Below are 16,079 nucleotides of genomic sequence, written 5' to 3' on the forward strand. Positions count from 1 at the left end.
TTCCTAGGAAACATCAAGGCAGATTGTGAGACCCAAGAGATTGAGTGACAGAACTTCTTGGAGAGGATTGTTGAGAAAGTAGATGGGAGGGTTGTCCAGACGGTCTTTTCAAATAGACATAGTGAGAGTGTGAGATTTGTCATGATTGAAAGACATGTTCCACTTGTTTGACCAGTCTGTGATTTTGTCCAGATCTGCAGAGTGAGGAGGCTGCAGACTGCCGATCTGAGGGATGGGGTATGGAGCGGCAGAGAGTGGGGAGTCATCAGCAAAGAGATAGAGAGGATTTTCCAAAGAGTCTGAGAGATCATTGATGAAGACCAGATAAAGCACAGGGCCCAGTACACTGCCCTGGGGAACTCCAGCCTGAACAGGAAGGGGAGATGAGAGAATCTCCAATCATGGCCAGAGAATTCAATCTTATTCTTCCCTCCAGGTCTTTGAGATGGTTCTTCACCACCATCTCAGATAGTCCCCAATCCAAAACTATGATATTTTCTACCCACAATAACCCCACTCCCACCCCTCCAACCCAAATACCCCTCCTACTTCCAATTTTCCAGTTTTTCATCCTGAGAGTTTCCTTTTGTATTCATATTTTCCATCCCATGCATCCTCTCCTGCCCCTCATTCCTTCTCACACCCATTGTGTGTCGATGTCTGCCTCTATATTGGCCTTAAACTCTGCTGTTGGTGTTTCCCCATCTCTCTCAACTGCTCCATTTGTCCTGTTGTGTCCTGATCTGTTCAGTGTAATAATACTAGCTCTTCCATGAACCTCGACTATGTATACAAAAAAAGAAACAGAGTCGATCCACTAAATCTGCAGCTACTGTTTTGGGCTCTGCCAGTGTCCAATTAATTGTCTCAATTTCTTGTTGTGTGGAGACTACACTTGCGGTCATAAAGTAGAGCATTTATAGCAGCTGCTTCGAGGTGCAGATTAATTCTTGCCAGAACTCTGCAATCGTACCGTCCGTGGCATACTACGGTGAAACACCATCCACTTGCATAGTTCGGCATGTTTGGATTTTTTTGTATATAACGTCAAGACTCGTGGAAGAGCCGGAGCACAGAATGGATCAGGATGCAACAGAACACAAGGTACAGCAGATAGGGGGAAACACCACCAGCAGGGCCGATGGACAAAATAGATGGAGATGGACAAACAAGGGATGTGGTTAAAACTTAGGGGTAGGGGAAGATTCAGTCGGTATGACAAGATGGATACAGGAGCAAACTCTCAGGAATGAAAAACAGGAAATTTGGGGGATTCATATAAAGGAGAGTGGTTTCCATGTGTCAAGTGTTCATGGTGACCATGTCCATGACCATGAGTGTGGTTCAAAGGAGTTAAAAAGATCATGGTTTTAGATGGGGGATGATCTGAAATTATGATGAACAGCTTTCTTGAAGACCTGGAGGAAAATATGAGATTGAAGAGAATGTGGAAGTTGGTTCTTCATTCATAAAAAAGTTCGAGTTATTGAGTTTTTGGCTACTTCGTGATGATTATGCTGAAAATACATCTCTCTTGCTGCTTGAATTCTTCCCCTTCTTTTTCATTGTTAGCTAAACATGTTAGCATGTCATATTTCATTGGATGTAGCTGGATTCAGGTTGCAGAATGGAGAGCCAAGAAAAAATGTCCACCATCATCCACCCCTTCTGTTGTTCACTTTATTATCACACAGGCATTCAATTAATGGCTTGACATAAACTATCGACAGAAACCAATGGTCCGAAGTAGCCTACCTCTGTCATCTTGCTTTTTTCCTCGGTCATCCATTACTTCCATGGACGAATGCCCGTCATCCTTCTCCCTTGGTCCCTCCAGTATGCATTTTTAAGCACGACATTGCTTTGGTGCTTCCCCTCATCCATTCACTATAAATTTATCATAAAAATCGAAAATTAATTGACTTCATTTTACAATTTTTTTTACCATGAATACGCGAGGTGCGAATGTAGAAGCAGGTCACATGTTATGAACCGCGAATGCATGGAACAAGCGAATGTTGGGACCGCGAATGTTGAAGTCCGACTGTACTCATTTCAGCTTTTTGATTCCCAACTTTTCAAATGAATTGTGTTCATCTGTACCTTTCGTAAACATGTTAAAATTAATGGTTTATGTTTTATTGATTGATTTATGATACCCAAACATGTTTATTCTCTGACAGTCATGATTACTTTCTTTATTGCCATTGGTAAGAAGGATCTTGATGACCTGGCTTTAACTTTGATGATCTCTTTACCATCAGGCCCCACAAGATGTACTGAGCTCAGGTCAAACAGCAGAAGTTGGAGAGACATCTGCGGTAAGTTTGTTTGTGAGTACAGTACAAATTGGAACAATGCTGTATTGTTTATATACAGTGTTTTCATTTATTAATTTTTTTTGTAGTGATTTAGTTTTCTGACTTGACGATTGCTTCATTTGTCATTGAATATTACCGGTATATCTTTCAAGTTATATAACACATGGTTAAGGCCCTATAATGAAGGATTATAAAGGCATTATGCACTTCTCACAGGGCTAATTGATTTTTAGATTAACAGTTTTATATGAACACAAGATATTTAAATAACATAATGGATCATAATTAATATTGTTGGTGATTTAATTGGGAGGGTCAATGGACAGTTAGAATTAGGAGATATCAATCAAAGTATTAAGAGGGGATCCGGAGGGGGGGGGGGGGGAGTCTCCTCTTCTTCTTTCGGATGAATCACATGACTGTGGAAGCTTCATTTGCTTGAGGTGAACCTGTGCCATTGATCCAATGCCCCCTATAGGTTAGAGCAGGAATTTGGAATTTAACGAAGGTGCAGGTGATAGCTCGCCTACTCTTTGCAACAAACATCGTGGAATCTTGAATCCTATGAAGCTGTGATTGAGGGTGGGGGGACTTTTGACTCCCTCCACGATGTTTGGGCTTCATCCTTTCTTGTTCCAACAAAGGAGAGGTCCCTCACTGACACAAGGAGTCTACTTTTTCTGCAGTGCATGGCATCAAAACCTGCTGCAGACTATAAAACCAGCACTTCCTCCAAATTCCGTTTTTATTATACATCCACTGACGAAGTTACCAGAGGCATTATGTTTTCAGATTGTCTATCTGGCTGTCAACCGGCTGTCCGCCCATGCATCCATGATAGGTTTTTCATTGCCACGATAAAATAAAAACAGCCTGGCCCTGCAGCTTGGTGGGACTTGTAGCCCCCATGTTGTCGGGAGGGAAGGCCCGAGCTTTGGCAAACCCCATCGTGCAAAGTTCCAACGTTTGAGGATGAGAGAGACAGAGGTTTGTGGGATCAAGAACCGTGCCAAATCAAATGGCTTCGATGGGAATGAGAATCGAGCCATGCACAGCAGCTTTGGTGAGGCAGAAGTCTGCGCACGTGGCACCAGGAATCGTGCGTATCGTCTGACATGCAATCTGGCCTTATGGCTTATTGGGTTTTGCTGACCCCATCATGCTGAGAATGAAAATCCGAGCTTTGGTGACTCCCTTTTTGCCATGTTCTGCCTGCTGGGGGTGGCCACTTTGGTGGGGAAGGGGATGCTCGTAGTTGCGCCAATTGACATGCATTTGTGACACGAGCGGCCTGGTAACCTGGCCTTGCCTTTCGGCTTGCTTGGTCTTGTCAACTCTATCCTGTCAGGGAGGTACGAGAGTGAGGCAGAATGAGACCGGGATGGATGAGATCGAGAGGGAAGAAACCGAGACTGGGCTTACCCCGGAGGCCACTTTGAAGATGGCAGAGGGGGAAACGGAGAACAGATAAGAAGACGGCTTGGTCCATGAGTCGTGGTTCCTTTCTGGAGTGAAGATAGATGCTTCAGGACCAGGGAAGGCTGGGCTCTGTTTGGTCTTAGTGACTTGCGAGTGGAGAAGACGATTGGTGGCGATGGCCCGTGCACACACAGACACACACATACACGGATACACCCTAACAACCAATAGATGAACATCCAAAGAAATAGGAAAGGTGACAAATCTATTATACATGTATGATTTAAAGCTCTTCTCGCTAAATGACAAAAAATTGACAGACCAACTAAAACTAGTAAAATGGTTTTCTGAGGACATTCAAATGGAATTTGGACTAGACAAGTGCGCCAAGTGCACATTTATACAAGGTAAACCAACAAAAACAGACAACATAACACCTGACCTTGTAACAACAATACAGCAGTTGGAAAACGAAGCATCATACAAATACCCCGGAGTAGAAGAGGGCCACCAAATGTCACAAACAAATGTGCAAAACAATCACCAAAGAATACCTACATAGAACAAAACTGACACTGAAAACAATCTTCCCTTAAGGATGCTTTTTTCAACCAGGCCAAAGACCTAGAGGTAATGGTTGCTGAAAACAAACTTAAAATCTAAATCATAGCAAAGAAAATAGAAAACAACAACGAGGCTAACAGACAGGAGGAAACAAGGCCAGATGTTTGAAAACGACCTGAAAATATTCTACGGTGAACTAGGGAAACGGGATCAGAATGTGTCATTCCCTGCTGAAAAAGATGAACTGAAACAATTATGGAAAGGAAGTTATGAAGAATGAAAAGAACACAATAAGGAGGAGGAAGGAATCCAAAACCTGGAAGAGAAGAAGCAACATCTCAAGGACATGCCCCCAGTAATAATGATGCAATAAAGACAAGACACCAACTTGCAAAGATGGCAAACTTATAAAACCCTGTCCCAGATGGGATCCCAAACTTCTGGTAAACAGGTAACACCTTAAAACGTCACACCTTCCGCATCCCAAAATCTGAAGAGACCCAACTACACCACAAATACTGGCCAATAACCTATCTACCAAGAACATATAAACTTTTAACAGCAATCATCACATAAATGATGTAGCACTTCCGAACACAACAATGAGGCCTAGAGACCTCGCTAAGTCCACCAAGTGCACATTTGTGCAAGATAGACCAACAAAAATGGACAACTTAAAAATAGACCTAGATACAACAATACAGGGGCTCGACAACGAAGCACCTTACAAATACCTTGGAGTAGTAGATGGCCAACAAATTTATCAAAAAAATGCACAAACCAATTACCAAAGAATATCTTCATAGAACGAGGCTGATCCTGAAAACATACCTCTCCCCAAGGAACAACATCAAAGCTATAAAACAACTAGCAGTACCAGTGTTTCAATACAGCTGCGGAATAGTAAACTGGCCACAAGCGGAAATCAAAAAAACTAGATATCAAAACAAGGAAACTCCTCACTATCCACAAAATGGTCTACATTGAGGTGTACATCCGTGTTAAGATAGCTTTATCATGGCGTTTTTCCAAGGCTGCTTCTAATAACAAAAGTAACAATGACACTAAATATATAATAGCATAATAAAAACCACCGTTTAGAGGCCATTTTTCCCCGCAAAGCGGGGGTTGGCCTTTTCGGGGACCATGGTAGTTGTTGTTTTTTGGTCCCCTTTTTGAAGCAATGTTTTACGGCCGGATGCCCTTCCTGACGCCAACCCTTTTTGCCGCCTTCAACGACAAACAGGGAATTACCAGTGAACTGGTACTCAATTAGCCGACCTCGGAAGGATGACAGGCTGAGTCAACCCCCCTGGCATTAATTCGGCGATCGCCCGAGATTCGAACCCAGGATCCTAGGATCCTAAGCCGGCACCCTAGCCGCTAGCCCAACACCAGGGATATAAATATATAATAGCATAATATTAATGTTATTACAAAATAATGTTAATACTAATAATATCCCCCTCCCCAAGGGTTTTTTCCTCCTTGAACAAACGCCATGTAAACGTGTATATAAACACCTTATCGTGCTGTTTAGTGGGAACACACATACCAGAAGTATGAAATATATTGTTACGGATCGCGGTTAGATGTTATTTCGACCGAGCGGTGGTGTATTACCGCGACCTAACAGTTATTCCCCGACTAGACCCCGATTCCACCCGAACGTTGGCCAAATCGCGCTACGCTAAATCAATGATTGGAAAGGACACAACGACTGGGATAAATGAAACGACGCAAGGGGTACAGTTCTCAAGACCTCCGGAGGAGGGTATAATTAGTGGTGGAGAAAAGGGGTAGATTACAAGGTAGTGAGGTAAAGACACAGAAGAGATAGGCACTTAAATACAATCTTATATTATCCCAGACAGACCACAGACAAACGGGACAAGGCTGACTTACACAGGGATTGATGGCAGGAAGGGACAGGTCGTCGATAGCACAAGGTGCACCTTGGCTCGGGGACAGGATCAAGCACGGTCCAAGAGATGCAGGGAGGCCTCACAGCGCTCGGAGGGTACGTCTTGCTTGCTCCAAGCTCAGCGCGCATCTGACGTCACCTCCCTCTTCCTGCGCATGCTCAGCGGGGAGTGACACGCCCTCGGCTGGTTGGCTCCGCCCCAGATGGGACCGGTCCGCCGCTCCCATTGGGTGCGGGGGTTACCGGGCTCCGCCCTTGACGAGGATCTGACAGGGAGCCCCTATTTGGTAACCCCGTCGAGCACATGTTCGATGGCGGCTCGCTGGGAAGGCCTCATGCCCTCCCAACACCCCCTACCAACCAAGCCGGAGTGAGGACGCGCACTCCCTGTGCACGCCGCCGCCATTGCTGTTGTTGTTGTTGTTGTTGTTGCTGAACCGTGAGGAAGAGCTGCGGGGAGGTATTGGGAGGTCCTAAACTTCCTAACGGTGCCATACAATCACATTCTGGTGCAACGAAGGGTCAGAATTAATGGAAACGAGTCCTTAACTGACATAGACTAAGAATAACTAGCAAGATGTCCTATAGTTGTCTTACATGAGATGCGGTGAACCTGGGCACGACATTTAATGGGGGAAATAGGGGGAGGTCAGGTCTACAGAGTGTTGTTTACAGAAAATGGGACTAGGGAATGGGGGATTGGGGATAGTTGGGAAGTATTGAGGAAATAGGGGAATATTTACAAGCGGATATGGATGGATGCAAATCCCATATCCGCAACATTGCACCCTTCTCTACCTCGGGGCGTCCCGACCCGATAAATTTTTACCTACTTTAGTGTGGCACTCAGATGTAGTTCCCTCTACTATTAACTCAACCCTGAGTGCGACAGTTTTACAGATGTTCACAAATGAGTAAATATGTCCCCCTGCGACGTTGCACCCTTCTCCTAACAGAAACACACCCACAGGATAACCGAATCGCGGAAAGCATCCTCAAACTAAACATACAGCCGGTAGGGAGCATCATTTACACAAGACTACACTGATATTTACACTACGATCCAGGACCTGTTCTTTGAGGAACACATGCAGATGTTATGCATAGAGAGAGCACGCATGCCAGCATCGATACACCAACCCACGAGTGCCCTGTGGCCCTACGGCCTTTAATAATGTGCAGAGCACCCCGTCCAAGCACCAAAAGCACCACCCCATTATGCACAGTCAGCACCATCCGGTGCACCAATAAAGTGTTCAATAATAAATGCACAATCAAGTGTCCATGGTCACTGGTGGTGTCGCAGCCGGCCGATGTTCTGCCGCTGGTCTTGCCTTCATGGAGTGCACTTGGCCTTCTGGCTTCTTTAGAAATAAAGAAAGGCGCCAACCGCGTCCATTTCTAAATTGTGGCCGTCAGGGGGGCCAACTAAAAGTGGTTCACCTGTATGGCATAGGTGCCACGTTGACCCAGAGGTCCATCCACGGGTGGTGCTTGACCGCAAAAGAACTGCGGTCCATTGTGGGCGGCCACAAAAATTGCGGTCCATATGGTGTATCGATCCAGGCAGCAAGCAGCGGAAGTACAGGCCCACAACTGCGGAGCCAGCACCTCTCTCTCCTCTCTCTCTGCCCCAAAGCCAGATCCTCGGAGGTGGGAGACAAAAGAAGACAAGTGAGTAAGGTGGTAAGGGCGCAAAAGTGCACGCAATATAAGGTAATGCACACTGGGGGCACATGGGAAACAGGTGAGACAGGTACGTTCCTACCGTACGCCCCCCCCCCCCCACCAGGTAACCTACATTGCCCCTCCCTTACCCCTTAGTGTATCCACAAAACACAACACTGCCCATAAACATCTACTTTACACATCAACAAACGTCCCTACTGTCTTCCCCGTTCCTCCCATAAACCAAATTCGTCTTCTCTCCCTCCTAACCAATCAAATTTGCCATTTCCAACTCTCATCAAAATTTGCCATCTCCAACTCAACATCAAAATTTGCCATCACCAATTCATCATCAGTCCCTCCTAAGGAGGGAGAGATGGAATCACCCCAATGTCTCATCCACGTCATGATGCGTCTCACAAATCCACACAGCAATTCTCATTTCCTGCAACACAAAACAAAGAAAACACAGGTGTGGAGTCATCATCATCACCTCAGGTAAGTGGCTGCGTATGGTGCGACAGGTTCATCAATCCTAACTATTTCCTAAATGACTTTAACAACTTTACATTACCCGGGGTCTTTCTCCTGCCAAACCATTGGCCATCATTACTCTATGTGGTTCGAAGAACCAAAATCCCATTGACCATCTGTGGTGCACACCATCAAGTTGGGTCTCACTCCCCGATTCAACACTCGGTGCCCCCGCACAATTTCGGTGGCTGGGTCGTGTGACGCTCCCAGCTGGTCCGCCCACCTGCACACCTCCACCACTGTTGTTGCCTACTGAGCTCACCTGCTCCTCACCCTAACCTAACTAACTGGGGAAGGCCCTCTCGCACTCTCACCCCCTCAGTGCCCTCTCTGGCACGGGCTGCCCAATCCACACCCGGGATCCTCAGGCACCCACTGACACTAACGGCTCCCAGAGCCCACCTGCGGCCTCACCTGGCCGACATCTAACAGTGGCGGAGTGCCCAACCATTCACACTCATACTAACAGGCCACACGACCAGCCAATTTCACCACACCAATGCACCCATCCACAATACCATTCTGCAACCGCACCACAAATGCCAATATCCAACCACAATTTACCTATACCCTCTACCTAACACTTACACTACCCACCCCGGGTACTCGTGAAAGGGGTCCACTCTTCCCCCATCCACACCTTCGCACCATGCCCACCACTCCGTACCACTTACTCCAACTCTCTCCACACCACTCATTCCAATACTCCATGTATTCCACACACCTGTACTTGCACACCTGTGCTCTCATACGTGGTGCCGCCTGCACCCTTCTCTCCCCCAAGCGCATTCGCGCTGATCCACAACACTCACTACTCATACACTGCTCCACACACCTGTCCAGTTCTCACACAGCATCATCTCATCTAACTACTCCCCTCTGAAACTTGCGCTTCCCAGTCACCCCTTTAAACTATTGCGCTCCCTCGTCATTATCATCCACTCTAATCTACCTGCGTCCCCTCTACAGGTATCCTTGTCACTAACTAACCTTAACGTTACCTAATGTCATCTTCGCTAGATCCCTACACACAATATCCTAACCCACCCGGGCTAGTTTTCACTGCCATACACCCCCTAATCTAGTGCTCCTTTGCCCCCTCTCATGGGAAGGGTGGCAGGGATGCCACCCTTACCCACTGTCATACGGCGCGAGTGGGACCTTGTGGGACCACCTCGTATGTGAGTCGTTGCCCGCCTGCCGGACCCCGTGCGTCGCCCCTTGCGGGGTCAGCGCGGGGCCGAACCGGCCGGGCCCCCACAGTACATTACCCCCAAGGGGCTCCCGTGCCTCCCCTGTCCCTCTAAAAACTACCCCTGTTGGTGTCGATGCATGGGTCACGCTTCCGCAACCCGCTACCCATTCCATACCACCACAACCTTGCTCACTCACACCTCGCACCTCTCCCATCACCGGACCCTCTCGCTCGCACCCTCGTTCCATACACTCCGGACCAGCCATACACCTCACTCTTGGCCTCTCACGAACATCCGGGTCCATCTCGACCCCCAAGCTTATTAAATCACCTGGCGCATCATACGCACGACCATATTGGTCACCACTTACACTGGGTCCTCTTTCTCTTCGCTTCTCCTCCATCACCTGCGAATCCCTCATCCGGTTAATGAGCACATCATCACGATCCGAACACAGACTTTGGACCAATTCTTTTACTTCCTCCTTTATCTCTTTCTTATCCTCTCTCCGTCGCTTCTTGATTTCGCTCACCCCTTCTTCCACTTCTTCTAATTTCTGCTTCACCTCCTTCATCTCCTCGTGCGCCCCCTTAAGTTCTTCCTCAAACTCCACCTTATTTTTTTCTATGTGCTCCCGCACCTCCCGCTCTTTAACCTCCATCACCTCTACCACCTTGTTCATTTTCCTCGTCAGGTCCTCATGTACCGTCTGACACTCTTTTTTAATTACCCCTACGTCCTTTTTCATCTCCTTCTGTGTCGATTTTAAACCCTCTATTACCGCTGTGTTCTTCTTTACCTGGTCCCCCAACTCCTTTTGTCCCACTGTCAGTTGTTCTACTCCCAGCGTCAACTCCTCTATACCACCTTGCAATTTTACAGTCCCCTTTCTCACCTCCTTCTCCATGCGCTCCTTACAGTGCCTCACCTCCTCGCGCACTCCTCCGACCTCCTCACTCACACCTCTTCTGATCTCCTCTCCCATCACTTGCATCTCCTGCCCAGATGCCACCCTCATCTGCTCCATTTCCTCCCTGTGAGCATCCAATTTAGTTTCTACCCCCATTCTGACCCCCTCTATCTGCTGCCCCATTTGTTTAACTTCCCTTTCCGCTTGGTCCCTCATGTCCCTCAATTTGCCTTCCATACTGTTTTCTAACCCCTCTAACCCCTTTTTCATCCCTTCCATTTGATTCTCTTGAGCGGCCATTCTGTTTTCTACCCCCGTTAACCCCTCCTGTATTTCCCCTAATCTATTGTCTAATCCCTCAAATTTGTTTCCTAATCCCTCTATTCTACTCCCTAACCCTCCGATCTGGACCCCCATGTCCTCCCTCAATTTCTCGCTATTGGACCCCATGTCCTCCCTCAATTTCTCGCTATTGGACCCCATGTCCTCCCTCAATTTCTCGCTATTGGACCCCATTACCCCCATTTGCTCACTCTGAGCCTCTATACTGTTTTTCAAACCTCCAATTTGGTCTCCCATTTGTCCCATAAGGGCCCTCATTTGCAGGAAAAAAAGGTTCGAATCCACCAGCGGCGCTGCTACGGTCGCGGGCGCGGTCGCCGTAGCCATGTGTGAGGCGCTATTTTGCGCGCCCGTAACCTCGTGCGCGAGGACGCCATTTTGCGAACCTGCCGCCCTCACTGCTTCGCTCTTCTCTTGTCCCTCAATTTGGTCCTGGATCGACCCTGCCTCACTCTCCTCTACCGGAACCCAGCTGTCTTGATCTGCCATAGCGCGACTTTCAAAATTCGGGTTTTCCTTTAAAAACAAAACAATTTCCAACTGCTTGTAATTTTGAGCGCGTTAAGCGCGCTTCGGGCCTCGTATCTCACTCCTCGACACCAATTGTTACGGTAATAACACAATTGGTGTCCAAAATTTGGGCTAAATAAATTTAGTCCCAGGTTCGAATCCCACTCCTGACACCAATTGTTACGGATCGCGGTTAGATGTTATTTCGACCGAGCGGTGGTGTATTACCGCGACCTAACAGTTATTCCCCGACTAGACCCCGATTCCACCCGAACGTTGGCCAAATCGCGCTACGCTAAATTAATGATTGGAAAGGACACAACGACTGGGATAAATGAAACGACGCAAGGGGTACAGTTCTCAAGACCTCCGGAGGAGGGTATAATTAGTGGTGGAGAAAAGGGGTAGATTACAAGGTAGTGAGGTAAAGACACAGAAGAGATAGGCACTTAAATACAATCTTATATTATCCCAGACAGACCACAGACAAACGGGACAAGGCTGACTTACACAGGGATTGATGGCAGGAAGGGACAGGTCGTCGATAGCACAAGGTGCACCTTGGCTCGGGGACAGGATCAAGCACGGTCCAAGAGATGCAGGGAGGCCTCACAGCGCTCGGAGGGTACGTCTTGCTTGCTCCAAGCTCAGCGCGCATCTGACGTCACCTCCCTCTTCCTGCGCATGCTCAGCGGGGAGTGACACGCCCTCGGCTGGTTGGCTCCGCCCCAGATGGGACCGGTCCACCGCTCCCATTGGGTGCGGGGTTACCGGGCTCCGCCCTTGACGAGGAGCTGACAGGGAGCCCCTATTTGGTAACCCCGTCGAGCACATGTTCGATGGCGGCTCGCTGGGAAGGCCTCATGCCCTCCCAACACCCCTTACCAACCAAGCCGGAGTGAGGACGCGCACTCCCTGTGCACGCCGCCGCCGTTGCTGTTGTTGTTGTTGTTGTTGCTGAACCGTGAGGAAGAGCTGCGGGGAGGTATTGGGAAGTCCTAAACTTCCTCACGGTGCCATACAATCACATTCTGGTGCAACAAAGGGTCAGAATTAATGGAAACGAGTCCTTAACTGACATAGACTAAGAATAACTAGCAAGATGTCCTATAGTTGTCTTACATGAGATGCGGTGAACCTGGGCACGACATTTAATGGGGGAAATAGGGGGAGGTCGGGTCTACAGAGTGTTGTTTACAGAAAATGGGACTAGGGAATGGGGGATTGGGGATAGTTGGGAAGTATTGAGGAAATAGGGGAATATTTACAAGCGGATATGGATGGATGCAAATCCCATATCCGCAATAATATATTATGATGCAAAGATGAACTCCTTAGATTTTATCATCAGGATGTCAAAGGTCAGAGGTCATGTCAGGTTAAAATGTTATCGAGGTAGGTATCTGAACTAAACTAAGTACATGTACCATGATACATATTGAGGTCGAATGGTCTTGAGGTTTTAGGTCAAAGTTAGAGTCGGCAAAGACTTAATGTGGGCGGTGGCATATCGGTCGACATCCTGATGTCGAGTCATGTCTAGTTATGTACGTAAACAGACATGTTTGTGCATTGTCTACAGAAATCCTGGTGTAATGTTGGTCTGGCTTGAAAGCAGAGTTAACCTGACAAAATAATCTATAAGTTACAAGCGACAGTGCACCACCATTTACATCATTGAGAAATCCCTTTATTGGTTTTCCTGTCAGTACTTGGTATTATAATCTGAGCTTATGATGCTCGGAGCCCAGGTTCAAGGCCCATATACTTTACTGATTTGTCTGCTATCCACTTAAGTCGTTGTAATTGATGTAAAAGTGTAATGATGTCTCCTGATGTCCTTGCCCTGTCCAAGCTACAGCAAACATTGAGCTCTCTCCCTGCCCCCCCCCCCCCCATTTGATGTATTGTTTAGCAATGTTAGTCTCTCTCCCCCTATTTTTAGCCCCCATGCACCTTCCTTCACGGCTTTAGCTTTTAATCTGTATTCCTTTTCTGCAGCAGCCCGCCCAACCCAATACTCTCTGCCACGACTTCACTCGCTCCACAGAACTGTGAGTGCGTGTGCATCATACAATGCAGCAATTGATAACGAGATGATTTACCAACAGCTTTGATTCATGACATAATGTTTTACATCTGCATTATCTAAAGGGTTAGTGGCACCTGGTAAACATTTATTCAGTGTTGGAGATTCCATACGTGTACCATGAGACGTGGCTTTTCAGAACCTTGCAGTCAACTCGTCATTGTCGGGTTGAGCTGCATAAGGTGACCTGGATATACAGTAACCAAGCAGTTTTACACGGTGCGTGTGCAGTGAAGTAATTAATGACAGTGTCCATGCAGGTATCAGGCCGTATACAGATACCAGCCACAGAATCCTGATGAAATTGAGCTCAGGGAGGGAGATGTTGTGGACGTGATGGAAAAATGTGACGATGGCTGGTTTGTCGGTATGTGGATGCATAAAACGCTGGTCAAACACAACATGGCATTCCTCCTTTTTGACATAAAGTACCGCTATTTGGTATCGTATAAATTGATGACAATTCTTTCCACCCTTGCCTGTAATTCACGTGATTATGTGAACATTGAGGGAACATGCAATGGGAGAGCAGAATGTGTTTGGCACTCAATATTGGCCGTCCCTGTCTGTTTTCAGGAACTTCCAGACGAACTGCATTCTTTGGAACCTTCCCGGGAAACTACGTGCGACCGCTGTCTGTCTGATAAATAATTTGTTCCTCTGAAAGCCAAAAGGATGCTGCACATTGCCCTGGAAACAGTGATGGAACTGCGTCACATCCTGCAATTTGATTCAAATTGAACAGCTTCGTCTCTGGAAACCAAACAACAAAGCATGGGCCAGAGCATGTTCAGGAAGTGAAGTGTGATGATTCTAATGGAGCAAAAAGGAAGGGATGAATTATCAGAATGTCTGAACGACAAATCTAAATATATCTGCACATCTTGAGCCAAAGCTGGTGAGCTGACATTATGCACTAGCAAATTATACTGTGAAGGCCATCATCAGCTAACAGGGTACAGTAGTGGTGTGTTGGTGTAGACGCTAAACTGACATCCCAGAGAATGTGGGTTCAACTCCAGCTGTAGGCAGCAGTATTACGGATTTTACCTTTATGAGTTTGAGGTGTAGTTTCATGAGATATCCCATGCCACTATTGGATTGTTGGTAAAAGCTCAGCTGGCTCATTGTAGACCATCAGGGTGGGATAATCTGCCTGCCCCACCTGGTCTGGTCTACATGTAGCGCTAGTCCGCTCTCTGTGGACGACTCTTATTCCCATCCCTTGTTAGAGGAAGCCATTTTGAATGACTGTTGGTCTGACCATTCTCCTCTATTCACAATGATAAAAACAGTATTTAAATGATGGGTTGCCTTCACATCAACACAGCTTATCCCCTAAAAACTGACATTTAGCAATCCTACATATGATGCACTGTCCAAAACATGTGATTTATAAGCTTGCGGTTTTGAGTGATTTAAATGTAAAATGGAGATTCTCCTCTGGTTTCGTGCGCCTTGACCGTCTCAATCGCAAGTCGAGCTGCAGCAATTGCAGAACTGTCCAAGTCATGGTGGCTCACTTTAAAAGTGCAAGCTTGAAGCAGGGTGTTAACGTTTGGTATGGTTTTCTAATGGAAAAGTCCTTTGTGGAGCAGCTAATGCATGGTGTTGGTGTGCACCCAATCTTCCATGATTTGCAAGCACAGCAACTTGTAAACCAGAATAAGCCTGAATGCTCTGCTTTACATCACTGCAAATATATTTTTATAACGGTATTTTGAAAGTTCTGCTTGAGTTTTATGGTTTGCCTGTAAATATTACTGGGAATACAGCTGGTAACGTCTTTTTCCGAAGGGAAGCAGAACCGGTTTTGTTGCACTTTCACCTCTGGTTAGTTGTGAATGTTGCGCGCATTCGTCAGGATTGAACAGATTTCACGACAGGCTGAAACTTCACCTTTCACGTGTGAGTGGTTTGAAATGATTGCATCATTTCAGCGTTTCCAGGCATTTATAAAGACAGTTTTGGTCTTCACTCAGCCATTTAACTTTTGCTATCCTCCTGTACATTAACTTTCTCAGAAACCGCTTTTGACAGTTGTTTGAAGTGGTTTGTAATGCACTTGAATATTTCCCCGTGCCCCCATTAAACATCCTCGTTTTGTTTTTATTCCACGCACATTACATTTCACAACCTACTGCCAGCACAGTGTTAATATTTACATTGATTGCATCAAGCCTTGGCGATTGGTCCACGCACCCATCTTCAACGGTTTATTCACCCGCACTTAGTTTGTAACGCTGTTTTTCTTTCACGCTGTTCAATTCCTGTAAATATGAGATGGTGCTGACACCTCTCATTGCCTGTTTGACCTGTTGCGTTTGAAATAATAAAAAAATAACAAAAAAAATATACATATATATGATTTATATGTCCCATAAATAATTGGTGTTCAACTTCATTCGTATTTGTTGATTTAAAAATATACCCATAAAAAGAGGTAGTTTCCATCTAGCCGGCATCACATCCTCATTCTCACAATGAAACACATGTATTTCCACCCTAATACGATATAACACCACAAAACGCAAAGTAACGGCCGAGAAGGAAATTGCCATTATATCATTTTTTTAAATTTTTTTATTTTTTTTGGATACAA

General features: G+C 46.4%; 1 protein-coding gene across 24 annotated transcripts in view; it reads left to right on the top strand.

Moving 5' to 3' along the window:
* Positions 1 to 15,834, top strand: part of LOC137417608 (vinexin) — a 361,763-nt gene extending 345,929 nt beyond the window's left edge. For 23 of the 24 annotated variants that reach the window (XM_078776281.1, XM_068103523.2, XM_078776283.1 and 20 more), the window contains 4 exons: positions 2,265 to 2,321; positions 13,390 to 13,442; positions 13,738 to 13,844; positions 14,054 to 15,834. In XM_078776281.1, the coding sequence (XP_078632407.1) occupies positions 2,265 to 2,321; positions 13,390 to 13,442; positions 13,738 to 13,844; positions 14,054 to 14,121 (285 nt within the window). In that variant the 3' untranslated portion in view covers positions 14,122 to 15,834. The remainder of the gene's footprint in view (positions 1 to 2,264; positions 2,322 to 13,389; positions 13,443 to 13,737; positions 13,845 to 14,053) is intronic. The other variant, XM_068103518.2, reaches the window with a different exon arrangement.
* The last annotated feature ends 245 nt before the right edge of the window (positions 15,835 to 16,079 follow it).

The sequence above is a fragment of the Myxine glutinosa genome, chromosome 4 (assembly GCF_964187855.1).
Source record: "Myxine glutinosa chromosome 4, kmMyxGlut1.1, whole genome shotgun sequence".
Lineage (NCBI taxonomy): Eukaryota > Metazoa > Chordata > Myxini > Myxiniformes > Myxinidae > Myxine > Myxine glutinosa.